Raw genomic sequence first — 13919 nt, forward strand, 5'->3', positions numbered from 1 at the left:
ATTATCTGCAGGGACTCATTCTACTTCAAGTGTTTCATAACTAGCTTCTGGCTCTGAGACCGTTGATTATCCCCCCCAATAAATGCAAAGCTGTGTCTGAATTAATGATGCAGACAGTCAAAAGCTGCCCAGCAGTCACAGGTGTCTTTTTGAGGTCCCAGAGTGTGAAGCCTCGAAATAATTTGGACTGAAAGGAACTTTCATGAGGCGGAAAATGCAAACAATGCAAAGTATGTGCATGACAGATGGCTCAGTGAGAAAGAATAAACAAACAGAACAGGATTGAGCACAGCAAACAGGGGTGATAAGCCATTATATCTTGTTAAAGCTGAAAACGTTGCATAAGCGACGCACCTGTACGCCGAAGTGGCCTCTCTCAATACATCATGTATACATGGTGTTGCCAAAATATGAAAATATATTAAATGTCTCTCGGCAGACTCGTTTGGACATTTCTGAACCATAACAATGAAAAATTGTCAGAAACCTGCACATGAAAAATGAGCAGTCATTTCCCATTCGCCAACATCAGAACAACCTCAGTCCTGTTGGCCGGTGTGAAGACGGTAACACCACCGTCGCGTCGAGCCAACCGATTCTCCATTGGTCCTGGATCGCGAAGAACAAACAGAGCTCGAGCCTGTGAAAGACCACACGTATTCAGACGCCCACGCAGAAGCCAGCAGGAGAGAGAGAGAGAGAGCCAGCTGATTCAATGTGAGCTAATTCGTTCAGTCACTTGTACGTCCCCCTGTCAAGGGCTGGTCCCCAGAGGCCAGCAAAACATCTGGATGTGTCCTCTCTGCTCAGACTGCATGGCTTTCATGTTGCTCACAAGGGGCTCAGGCATTTTCTTGGTCTGCGGAGTCCGTCCTTTGGTATTTTGCATTCAGAATTGACATTTCTCGCCATTATTATGATTCAGTTGGTCAGTGGCAACAGCATATAAACTAGTGGCCATACTCTATTTGGCTCTGAGGAAAGCGATGAACAGAAATTAAGAAAAGCACTGAAGAGATCATTAGAAAAGTAGTGTTAAACCAATTTAATAAAAAAGAACGTCATCACGTTACTCTTTACTGGGACACACCAGTGAGGGGTGTTTGGACCCTTTATTTAGACATGAAAGCAAAAGAGGAAATCAAGTTGTCCTTCCAGCATCATTTCAGTGGGGACCGTATGCAATTCATTTCTTTCCGTATTCCAACATGAAAATAGAAAGTGTGCGTAATCCTCAGGGAGATTTAAACTAAGTGCAGGGGAGGGCGGTAATCTTATAATCCTCTGTAATGTCGTAATGGTCTCTCCAAGTTTATCCAAACTAAACTAACTTTCCCAACGGAATACAATCGCAGATACAGATGGACCATAAAGGGTACCGTGACTAATGCTCCCTGTACAATTCTACAATCTCGTCCGCTTCATTCAAAATATATCTACAATCCCAATTAAATATAGATCTTTGTAAATTAACGAAATAAGTACATACGTGAAAGAGTTACATTGCAAAATGAAACATTCGCCTGAGAAACTGGAGCGAAATGACAAATAATCACAGTGCTTGGTCGACAAAAAGACCCGAGGTCTCGGATATTTACATATATCTACAAAATAAATACACATAGTATGTTGTGAGACACTGCTACATCCATGATGCTGCAACATCCCTATTGGCCGACCGAAGCAGCAGCTGAAGCAGGAGGTGACTGGGTCGGCTGGAGAAACTCTGAGGTGAAGACGGCCTCGGCGTACTCCTCCACAACATCCTGGAACTCTGCCGCCACGTCAGCCAGAGCCTCCGACAGCAGCTCCTCTGCCAGGCTGAGGGGACGCCAAAGAACACAGGAATCAGGAAAAGAGAAGCCAAGATAATGCGATGGTTGTAATATTCCCTGTTATTATTTATTGTTCTGGCCAATAGATTTGAGACTATAATTGCTAAAGGTACTTAGACACAATAAGATATATATACACACACACATCACTTGAATGGCATTGTGAGCTGAAAAACACAAAAATACTGAAAGTGTGATCAAAGCAGGTTTCTCCAAACCAGTGTGTCTGTTGACTTTCTGAGCTGGACGTTAAAAACTATATGAAGGACGACTATAAAAATGAAGGAAAATAACTGAGCAGATTGGTGCAGCACCAAGCTAAATTTCCGTGTTGTTTAATCATTATCTGGGTCAACACACGCCAGGAGACTGAAGCAGGGACACGGGAGATACGTGCACGAGTTAATGTGCGTCGTTTGAACCAGCTTGACCTTTTCAAGATTCAGTACAAGGAGACTTTGCTCTCGACACTGGACACGTGAGACAGAGTGAAGAATGGATTGGGAACAGCCACTAGGAAACATGTATAACACCAACAAGCTCTCCTGAACGGCTCTTCATATTCTGTATGTATATAATTTACAAAGAAGCTTGACGTGTGAATGTTTCCTGTACTTTTTCTGTGCTAAAGTTTTGCTATTTTGCAATCAATGTGTTAGCAGACAGAATGAATGGGGGGGGGGGGGGGGGGGGGGGTTTAGATGTCTATCTGTTTGTGTTCTCTGCAAAAAAAAAAAGGTAATTGGAGGCTTCTCCTCACACAATATCCTCATTTTTCCTCCAAATTAAGAAAAAATGAAACAATCCATCTCTTGAAAACTTGGGTTCATTGATGTGAGATTGTGAATGCAACAATTTATCGAGCCGCTCAAAATCTCACACATATCTGTGACGCAGAGAGAGAGAGGAAAAAAAAAAAAATCTTTGGAAAGTTTCGAGCCGATTATATAAAACAGTATGTTCACACAGATGAGATGGAGTCTTCTGCACTGCAGCAACTTAAGAATTCTGTTAAGTATGCAAATGTTTGAGTGGGAGAGAAGAATAACGCACCAGAGACACACGATGCAAACCATACACTGCGTGATCCTCTCACAGAGTGGGAAGACCGAACACGTCCATGGACAACACAGAGCGCAGGAAGGACCAATCTTGTGTCTATGTCTGCTTACAGAAAGTGTGCGTGTGATACTGCTAATGTGAGGTGGAGATATTCTTACAAAACCTCAAAGACGGATTACAGAATTCATCATAAGCACAGGTTAACTACAGATTCTCTCACACACAGGGGAGGCTGTTCGGAAACATTCACTGCTAGTCTTGTACCGGTCTGTGATGGCCCAGGGGTTGAAGCTGCCGACAGTCTCGTGAGTCACAACGCGCAGGTAGGCCTCGTAGTCTTCCCGGTACCGCCGGATGTTTCCCAGCATGCCACCTGGCACAGAGATAACGGTCGCCCTGCTTCGCACCGCTGGACCTGGGAACACGGTGCTGCGTCTGGGCTGCTGCTCATCTTGGGATGCCTCATCGGTCAGGCTGTTCTCAGAGAGGATGCTGTGTCTGAGAAAAACACAAGAGGATGCTCGTAAGGCGAGGGCAGAGCCTTCTGGGTAAAGGCCTTCCGAGTGCTGTGGAGAAGAGAAAAAGTAACGTACTGACGAGGGAGCCAGAATAGAGTGCAGCGCTGTGATTGACCAGAAACACTTGTTGTTATAAGGCTGAGGATGATGAATTTAGGAGAGGTGTCCCTCGCCTGCCTCCTTGATCAGAGTAGAGTAGGGGCTCAGCTGGGCATTGCCATGCTTTATGATCCAGGCTGCTTGGACTAAATCAGCCTGGCTGTGGCGACAGCGCTCTCGGTGCTATATTTAGTGTCGCGGCGGCTCCCAAAGCAAAGTGCCTCTCTGTTGTGCTCCCCAGGCCTCAGCTGAACTTGTTTCTGTTTTGATTCTGGCAGCTGCGAATTTATGGTAGGCCATAAATATCAAAGTGTCAGCACAGGCAACTCTGCATCCAGTGTTAAAACAGGTAGATTTGCGCTGAACAGTCCATTCAGCGCGTGTGTGTTCACGCCATATGAGACACATCAAAAAGGGCCGCAGGCTGCGCTGAAGCCGAGTTGCTGGAGGATGAATAGCGTGGAGCAAAACGTACAGTGTTGTGGTTTTTCTTTGCGTACTCATCGATGCTCTACTCGGTCATCTTTGATATTCCAGAAGCCACAACACTGTACGCCACATGTGACACTTGGCCTGTGAGGACAACAAAGAGACGGTGGCGCGAGAGAGCAGATATAAAAAAAAATAATAATACATGAAAAGGTTTAGAATATTGCTGAGTGGGGCTTTCATCTTTTCATTGATTCGTTTGACCTGTTGATGTGACTGCAGTTGGTTGTTCAGCATCAGCCGAGTGTGTGTGTGTGTGTGTGTGTGTAGGCACACGAAGCCGGTGCACAAACCACACTGCCTCTCATAACCTCACAGCTTCAGACGTCTCGGCTGCACACAAGCTTTGCTGACACATACTCAGACTCAACACTTGCTAAGACTTGCAAGTGGGGGTTCCAAGTGCGCCGGGTTCTCTCACTGCCTGTGTCTACGCTCCTCACCATGGATACAGAAATATCTTATCTGCCGCTCTGCTGATGTTTCCACAGATGAAATCTCTCACCCCATTGTCTGTGTGGTCGCTTGATGGCTCCCACACGAGCACAAAAAGCAGCACCGAGGGTTTTGCTGATTTGGAAATACTCTTTGGGAGGACGGTGCCGGTGTCTTGTGGCCAGCGATGCACGATGGAAGGGTTGAAACATCGGTGTCACGTAAACAACTACCTTTCCCACAAATAGCGGAGTGAACCCTCTTCTGAGAGGCCCCGATGTTGTAAGTGGTGACTCATGGGTTAGTCTCAGCAGAGACCTCAATGATAGCCTGAGCAACTGCAAACAACTAAATAAAATCTGCTTTGTTTCATCTTTTACCAAATCACCTCAGAGTAATTATTTTAAAGAATTGCATTCCCCATCAGTCTTCCCCATCGCCTACTATATAAAAGCACCTAAAATAAAGATGGGGAAGCAATAACCTAAAAGTCATCAAGGAGAACAATCAAAAGAAGCTTTCAAGAAATGTCTGTTTTCTTCCTTTGTGTGTTTAAATGTGCGTGTATGAGATCTGTTTTCCTGCTAACAGCAGCGACTGACGTGTCCCTCTGGGCTGAGTAATGTGGGTTATGAACAGCCAATCAGGGCTGAGATGACACACATGAATAGCTCTTCACACATTTCGCTGTCACAAACTCCCCAAAAATCAAACCTTGCTATGCTGCTACACCGAACACGACGAGAGGAGCCAACACTGACACACAAACAAACTGCATGTGTCAGCTACTTTCCTTCATGCTGACGCAAGCGATGTTCAAGCAACATGAACGCATTCTGTCGTATCCAAGCTTCCCTTTCTCCTAAAGCCCTGCACATTTCATGCTGCACAAAAGTATCGATCATCTGAACTGTTGGCAGGTTTACAAATATCGAGACTGACCTGAAGCTGGCTGCAGTTTATTGTACCTACCGGGACGGAAATGTTTGTCCCAATAACATTTTTTATCATCTGGGAAATGAACTTCTCTTAATGAGGACGCTGTGTTGACCCTGGCACCAAGCTGAGGCAGTATCATTAAATCAAGATTGTTGTTCTTGGAGACTTTAATGCAGCTCTTTAGCTCGGGCTGTGGAATTAAAATAACGTTCAAAATCGAGAGGTGAGAATTAATGAATTGACGACGTCTTGTGTTCTATACTTGTGATAAATTGAGCTCCATTTCAAAAGAGATTTCTTTTCACTTTGACATCAACATTTCTTTTCTACTGATCAAAGTAAAAATAATCCTAATTACATCCACTGTGATTCAACGTGTTAGAAAAAGGGAAAACAGAAAAGGTCCAGCCAGGTGCCAATGCTTTTTAAAGGTAATTTGGACTCAGGATGAAAGCGATGTATGTCTCCGTTTTTATGCTGCAGGGATTCAGGCCATTTGAAGAAATGAAAGGAGCTGGCAATCCTCAAATGACTTTGTCCCTGTTGAGAAGCTGCAAGGCTGGACACCTTTGAAGAAAGTAAAGACTTAAAACTCTGTCAACAACTTCCAGTCCTTACGCTCTCCTTTTCTCCTCCTTCAAAGTTTCTCATTAACTTAAGCAGAAGAGCAGCTGCAGCCAAAGCCCTGGGCAGTGGAGGGTCTCCCTGTGGAGTCTGTAGCCCGAGTCAGGAATAGACGCTGCCCTGGGTACGGCAGCCACCGACTGACTGTTTGCAGGATGACTAAGGCCTCCCGGTGGACGACACGGCATGTGGAAAAAAACGAAACACTAGCTGAGCATCGTTAGAAAAACATCAACCACTTTCCTTTTCATTAAGTCGAGAGGCCGAATTAAACCAATGGTGAATGACTTCCTGTGGATGAGGCTGCTGTTGTTCTTAGTAACAGAAGTCCTCAACTGTAATTCACTACATTTTTAATGTTTCATATTTTGTCCAAACAGATGGTCATAATGTCATATAATCGGTAGCATTGTGTTGGGAGCCCCGGCTACTTCAAATGGAGGATTAGACCTTTAATTTCAGCTCAGAAGATTAAATAGGTCAACCTTGATATTGCACTCCAGTTAATATTCTGGGATCACTCCAAAATGTCCCTGCTTCCACTTGAAGATGAATAAAACATTAAGGAGAGGAAGCAATCAGCAAAATAAGAGGAGGTAGAAATGATGTGTTGTGTGACTGTTAAAAAAAAAAAAAAGGACGTAGCAACCCACCCGGTCTCCACAGGTTTCTCCAGGACAATATCAGCTGCAGAGCTCTGCCCCGGCACCGGCTTCGTGAGCCTAATTGGCTGAGGAGAGGCTGGCCTGGAGCACGGAGCATGACACTGGGGTCCTGGGAAGAACAGATAGGAAGGAGGGAGGGAGGAAAGGAAGGGTAGAGGTAGTGTGTGTCGAGAGGGATGAATTGGAGCAGGGGGCGGACAGATGCACAAAGCAAGCAGAGCAGAGAGTCAGAATGAGAAGTATTCGCCTACTCTGATGTAGCGCTGTCTCCACCTACAGGACACATCAGGGAAATCCTCTCTCTGCATGCAGTTACAGAGCATAAAGAGGAGCGCGTTAGTGTTCAGCCTTTTATTTACCTGCTGCTCCTGGTCTGTCCCAGTAAAGAGGGTCCGAGTAGGTGATGGAAGCGAAACGTCTCCTCACTTCTTCCTGGTCTCTCTGCTCAGAAACAAACAGATAAATGCACATTATAAACAAACTGTCTGCCCGCCAGCAGACACTGCATCAGTAAGCAGCACCAGACCGCCGCTGTCACAGGAGCGCTCTATGAACATCAGCCCCGATCACTGGGGACCTTCTCGAGGCTCCGCGCTGACCTTCTGTCGCCGGGCCCTTTTTCTCACCTGTATCTCCTCCATACGAAGCAGCATACTCTCCAGGGTGGGGGCCTGCAGCCTACGCCGGGCCATGCCTTCAAACTGTCCGTCTGTCTCGCCCGCCCACGCCGCCCGCGCAGTGTCCTCCAGCAGCGCCTCACTCAGCTGCTCAGCACTCCCTGCTGCCTGTGGAGGGAAACACACACATGATACCAACTTCAAACTTTATTCAACAGCAAGGCCAATTTCCCCTCTCCCCTGGGAAGTATTGGCAACCCGCAGCGCAGCTCACCGTCTCAGACAGCCGGATCCTCGGCACGGGGCTGATCCTCGTCCTGGACTCACCGATCTGCTGAAATAAACGGACAAAAACAAACTCAGTCCCACCAATCAAGCATCATTTACTTCCTCTCAGTCTATAGAAACAATACCGCGACTCAAACAGTCACATTTGATTTGACTTTCGTTGTGTTGTGTCGATTGTTCCTCATCTTCATATAAGGCGACGTATAAAAGGAGGGAAAGGGAAGTAAGATACTGCCACTGCGCAGACAACAGATGAGTCTTCGTACCTGTGCTTCATCCAGAAGCGGCTGAATTCTTTCTCTGGCCTTCTGCTCAGCTCTCTCAGGACACTGAGTTGGCGAGACAATTTCTGACCTGTAAACCAAAACACACCCACACTGCAAGCTGTCACGGAAGTTATATAAAGCCTTCACACATTTTAACTGGTTTTCAAGCTCGATGGGGGTTCTACACAAAACAGCAGTATTCGTCAGGCTTGTTGTTTGCCTAAATATTCACATTTACTGCGAAAACCAGGTCAAAAGCATCAAACTATCCCCCCTCGGCATAGAGGCAACCCTTGTGAACACTGAAGTGAATGTATCCTGGTTTATTCAACTGTAGAGGCTGATGAATTTATTCGCACACTTACAACGACTCCAGCTGAGACAAGTTCAAACGAGAGACTCTGTGATTATACGTCTTCTGTACCGTAGCGTCTGAATGCGTTGAGCCTCTTCTTTGCTCAGCTGGTTGAGCTCCTTCAGTCTCTGCGTCGTCATCTTATCCGGCCAGGCTTTCCTGTACCAAGCCAGTAATCATCAAATGAAGCAAAATGCACGCTCAATTAAACCACAGCACAGAAATACTCATAATCCTCATCTCTACAATCAGGCGGCTAGCCCCACCGATTAATTGGAAAGCACAATCGCAGTAATTGAGATTTGATTAAACAGAGACATGTGTGGAACACTCAATCAATGTGTCGCTCAGAACCACAGAAAACAGGCCAACTATTAATCACTCGCTAAGAGAAATGGCCTCAATCTAGCCGCCACCGATTCATTCATCGGAAAGAATTAACTTTGAATTAGGATCAGAGTATTGCCTGTGGCTCTCAGCAAGTGGGGTCTGACACAAGGGTTAGAAATAACTCCTTGAATACAGAAGGAGGACTCATTAAGATTCCATCATATCGACTGTTTTTCCCCTCTTGCTAGGACAGACGATGTACAGTATGTACGCAGATCTGCAGTGTAGATTATCTGATAAATAGAAGAGATTAGAAGCTGGATATGATTTGTAGACCTTAACGCTTCATTCTGAGCTTGTGTCTTCTTTTCGGAGCTCAGGGCCGGCTGTGCTTCACCGTTCACCACCTGCTGAGGGCTGGACGAGGGCTTCATGGGAGAAAAGAGACATCGAGGTTCTGGTCCTCTCCTTTGAGGGGATCTGTTGAGATAATAGCAGAGGAATACAATATATATATGGATTATAGGGAATAAGAGTCATTTTTTAATGTTTTTGCGCTGTACTTTACATAATCCATTAATATTGTTTGGATACTGATTTTGGAAAGGCCTCCATTTACACAGTGAATGAAAGCCATTAGTCCAGCAACTTAGTATTCCAGTTTTATGATGAAACCGGCTCACATCCACCTTCTGGCTGAAAACTGAACAGCTTTTTAAGTGGTCCCTCCAGGCCCCTTACATTTCTAAATGTTATCGTGTCACAGACACATTAATTCACAACGCATTAATATATTCATACTGGAAACCGGTTACATTTAGCTCTCCAGACTTTAAGACACATAACATAGACAACAGTACAATCACAGTTATATAATGACTTCAGTCAGCCAGTGTGCAATGAGAGCAAAAGCATTGGTGAAGAATAATAGCTGATGATTTATGTTATTGAAATGAACATGTCATGAGTTGTTCTCACCGCTGTGGAGGAGGAGAGTGAGGCGATGCGGGTATCCAGGGCACAGAGCGCTCCTTTTGAGGGAGCTGGTTCACTCTGAGCTGAGAGGAGACTGTAGGCTGCTGGAAACCTGCTTCTTGCATCTGATTACACTACGGCAAACAAATATATACGTTAAGATTGTTTACATGATCCTCACATTGTTTGAATCTTTGAAGTGACCTCACGCCTTCATACGCCTTCTTCACGGTGGGTTTTAATAAAAATCACACTGCTTCTAATATAATACGAAGCACTTCCAGTGTGCTACAACACATCTAATTCAGTATTGAGCTTTGTAGAAGTAAAGCCAGCACCTTAATTCTAATGTCAGCCTTGCTTCTCCCAGAGCGTAGAGCCCCTCCTTTTCTGCAGGCGGTGTTTGTCGGAGGTCGTCCCTGCAGCTCTCTCTGGGCGAGGCTCTGCAGGCCAGCCCTGAGCACCTCTCGTCTGCTCAGCAGCTGGTGAGGAGCAGCTTTGGGCTTCTGTGAGGCCATTCTCCGACCTGAAAATGAAACATGCGGCTTGTGATCTTAACTTATTGTATGCCATGTAAACAGAAATTAAGGAATAGCTTTGGCTTCTTCATCACTATTAAACAGAAGTAAATCAGCTTGGACCAAAGGCATGACACAACACAACACCTCCAATTAGCGAACACTCTTGACAACCAGTTGGATCCCTGAGCTCATTGTAGGCGTTTCTCTTCCACAGTTTGCCGCTCAGCCCAATAGGAGCCAGCGGGAGTTAACTGCTCATAAGTCTAAGCAGTGGGGGACCAACAGCCAGAGTCCTGCACTTCTTCATGGCTCCTTATCGCCTGCTGCAGCCGTTGAAGCACAGCAGGAGGCCCAAACACAACCACACAAAAGCCCTGAGGTGACTTCCAGATACTCTGGAGACTTAACGGTTTGTCATTCATCAAAAGGCATACGCAGAATTCACTTTCTGGCCAGTTTTCAGCAGGAAATTATGAAGGGAAATACTGCATGTATACAAGATACATGGGGTTTGTAAATCATGTTGAAAAGTACTGTTGCTGAGGGTGGAAAATTAAAGAACTGAGTAATAAATGACTCATAAAGTTACACTTGTTCAAATGGCTAACGAAAGAGAAGTAAACACTTTTTTAACACGCTAACTCAGTCCAGGCAAAAACACACTCACCTCGGACTGCTCTTTTGGGATTTGCTGGTTTGCAAGGACCTCCAACAGTTGAGGTGCTGGGACCCTTGGGTGCACTTGTAGGCGACGTGCTGCGATGAGGAGACTTCCTGTGTGGAGGACGTGCTTGGGCCTGCATCTTTTCGAGCAGCTCTTGCTTATGGAGGGCAGAATCCAACATCTAAGCAGAATAGAGTGACAAGACATAAAAACAATGCCTCCATAAAATACGCTGCATTTTGTAGACGCAACATAAAATATCAATTAATAAAACCCGCTGGAAAAAACGACAAGATTTGTTCAATTTACCGATCTTTAAAAAAAAACGATACTATAAACCACGAGCCACGTGCAGTGCATTCATAAAGTATAAGGAGGAAATGACAAACTGTTTGTGTTCGGTAAGCACTTTGAAACGCCTAGCTGATGAAATGTGCCTTGCCATCAGTCAGTAAAACACATTCAGATGACTGACTTCAGGGTACTGGCAGCAACTCATTCAACAAAACATTATTTTGGTTGATTATCGTTCTATAATGTCCAAACATTGGGGGACTTTGAATAAAAATAGTCCTCCATACAACAGCTGTTACATTTCAAACCTGCTGTGCTAGACGGTGCCAAAACAACATCTGTGTTATGGTCCAAATACTTTCAGATTTGTACTTTATGCTCCTCACCTCTAGTTTCTGCAGGATGACGAAGGCCGTCTCTGAACCCTGGTCTGCTTCAACCTTAGCTGAGCACAGAGAGAGCTGGCGAATCAGCTGGCTCAGCTCTTTGTAATAAGCGGGTACCTTGCCGTGAGAAAGATCTGAAAGCTGGTTGACAACAGACTGCAAGACCCTGAGTGTCCCACGGTGTGTAGCTGCAAGCCTGTTAACGGTTGTGGCCTGAAAGAAGAAAAGGAAGTGAATCAGAGTACCGTGAAGTAAAACAGACAGCTCCATGATGTTTGAGGCATGAATAACATTTATCTTTTGATGGACAGGAGGCCCAAAAAAAGGTTATTGTACTAAGTGTTCTTAATGTTTTATCATCATCAACAAATAAATGAGCTCTAAAACAGCAGTCAACGTGTGACAATGCTGAAGACATACCTTTTTGGTGTCCCACATGTTCTGGCTTCGTAGTTTCTCCACATCTTCCTGTATCTCTTTGACCTTTTAAATAGCAGTTTTGGGGAACAGTGTTTATAGATAGAGAGCAAATTAAAAAGTCCATGAAGGTTTATTTCAATTACGTGTGGTAGAGGTTTAAATACCTGTTGCTGGAGAACATAGATGAGACGTGCTGAGCGGCCTGCCTGCTTCTGCCTGCGCATCTCCAACTTGTTTTGCTCTTCGGGCTCCAGTGGCTCCTCTATTTCCCCCCCTGTTGTTTATATACCACAATTCATCATTATGCTTGTCTTGTAATGTCATAATGAAAAGAGTGCTGATTTTGGTGGGTACAAAAATGTGATTACTTTTTGTGAAATTATTTCATCAACACAAGCCTAATGTAACAAGCAGATTTTTTGTGGGTTACCTCTGTTGGAGAGCGCTTCTACTTTCTGAATATACACGTCCAGCTCATTTAGCAGCTTGTCAATCTCCTGGCTTAAAGGTGCACGTTTGCCTCCTTCAAATTGCCTGGGGCCGGGGTCTCTGGTTGGAGGTGACTGGCCAATCCGAGACATGGCACCAATGGGACGCTTCTGGGGTTTGTTCGCTGACAATTTGGCTCCAAATCGGATTGACTTCTTTAATGGATTGGAGGTCTTAAACTTGGCCTTATTCGGAGTGGCGGTAAGCTCCTATAGAGAGAGGAGAAGTCTCATTTACTGAACTAAACAGCAATAATTCCTTAAAAGTAAAATGAACCAGTAAACTGTTCATGATACAATGTGAGCCATTCATCTAAATCACTTACCTGGAGCAGCTCTACATCACTTGTTTCATGGACGGAGGCCTCCTGCGAGGGTTTGGCAGGGGATTTTCTCAGTGACTCAAGGCGCCTTCTTCTCATATCTCGCTTGGCCAGCCGCACCGCAGCCCGCAGTCTCTCCTCTGACAGAGTGGTGAAGCTGATGGAGCTTCTGGCGCTTTCCACGTTCTCACGCTCCTCTGACGGCGGCAGCAGCAGCAGCCTCTCTATCACGATGGGGGCTGGCGGGTATACATGGGTGGCACGGTTGCTGGTACTTGCAGGGAAGGCTTCATTGAACAGGAGCTGTGGTGTGGAAGATACCAATCTCTTAATGTGCCTTGTATGCGATACAAAATGTATACTTATAAGTCAAACATATAAAGAATATTGGATCCAGGAGAATGTCGAGTAGCTTCCAGGTGTGAACCATAGACTGGTGACAACAGATGGAACCTGAGCCACAAAACCTCCTCTCCACCTGGCTTTTCACACCCCTTTCTCAGCAAGTAGTTCTGTCTTTCACTTAATTTGAACCCTTTCGCCAATTTGTTTAGTGCCATTAGCTAAATCCAATCCAATAATTGCAATCGAAATGATCTGCATTGTGCTATACTGAGAGGTGATTCTAATATATACTCTATCCACCTACCATCTATATACTGTAGGTGGACAAAATATTAGAAATACCCCTTTGTAAAAACGCAATACAATCCAACAGCACTACACACTATAGTCCCATTAACGATCATATATTGTTAACTTCAATCAAAACTCTCTCTCTAGATGAGTTTCAACAAAACATTACACTATTTACTGCAGCGCTGTTGTATCAGACTGAACTCGATTCAGCTAACGTCAGTTGTAGCAAATGAATCACTTGTTGTTTACCTTGGTTTGGGACATGGCAGTACTAGTTAAACCGCTGCGGTTGTGAACGCTTCGGGTTGGACCTGAAACAACCCAGGTTCTCCCTCGACTCTGCTGTCCTTCAGAAGTCGTGGGGCCACTCTGCAGGAAGTGTGCAGTCATTTCAGTGAGAACAACCGCCGAGCTCTGTCAGAAATAGCTAACAATACTTAATGCAAATGAGTTATCTTTAGCAAGCTAACTACGCTTTTGAATTCAAGTTTGCAAACATTAAATTAATCCCAACATAATCCATTCGACCATCGCTTGTCTTGACTTTTTCAGTTTATACAGAAATTATAAATTAACTATGCACGTAGCGTCGCTAACTGGAAGTAAACTAAAATATGGAACATGGTTTAACTGTTTAAATTTTAACCCAAGCTTGTCAAGTGTTTGAAACACCGCCATGACAATAAC

General features: G+C 44.9%; 1 protein-coding gene across 1 annotated transcript; it reads right to left on the minus strand.

Annotated features, from left to right (window-relative positions):
* Positions 1-1080: 1080 nt before the first annotated feature.
* On the minus strand, positions 1081-13747 carry kiaa0753 (KIAA0753 ortholog). The gene is made up of 18 exons (XM_079271266.1): positions 13482-13747; positions 12597-12896; positions 12213-12480; positions 11947-12056; positions 11783-11845; positions 11363-11575; positions 10686-10863; positions 9836-10023; positions 9501-9631; positions 8859-9002; positions 8262-8351; positions 7838-7925; positions 7558-7617; positions 7293-7451; positions 7026-7107; positions 6655-6775; positions 3162-3395; positions 1081-1821 (listed from the first exon to the last, which is right to left on the minus strand). The coding sequence occupies exons 1-18, from the start codon at positions 13620-13622 to the stop codon at positions 1668-1670; spliced, it is 2724 nt and encodes a 907-aa protein (XP_079127392.1). The 5' UTR covers positions 13623-13747; the 3' UTR covers positions 1081-1667.
* Positions 13748-13919: the final 172 nt, after the last annotated feature.

The sequence above is a fragment of the Melanostigma gelatinosum genome, assembly GCF_949748355.1.
Source record: "Melanostigma gelatinosum genome assembly, chromosome: 7".
NCBI lineage: Eukaryota > Metazoa > Chordata > Actinopteri > Perciformes > Zoarcidae > Melanostigma > Melanostigma gelatinosum.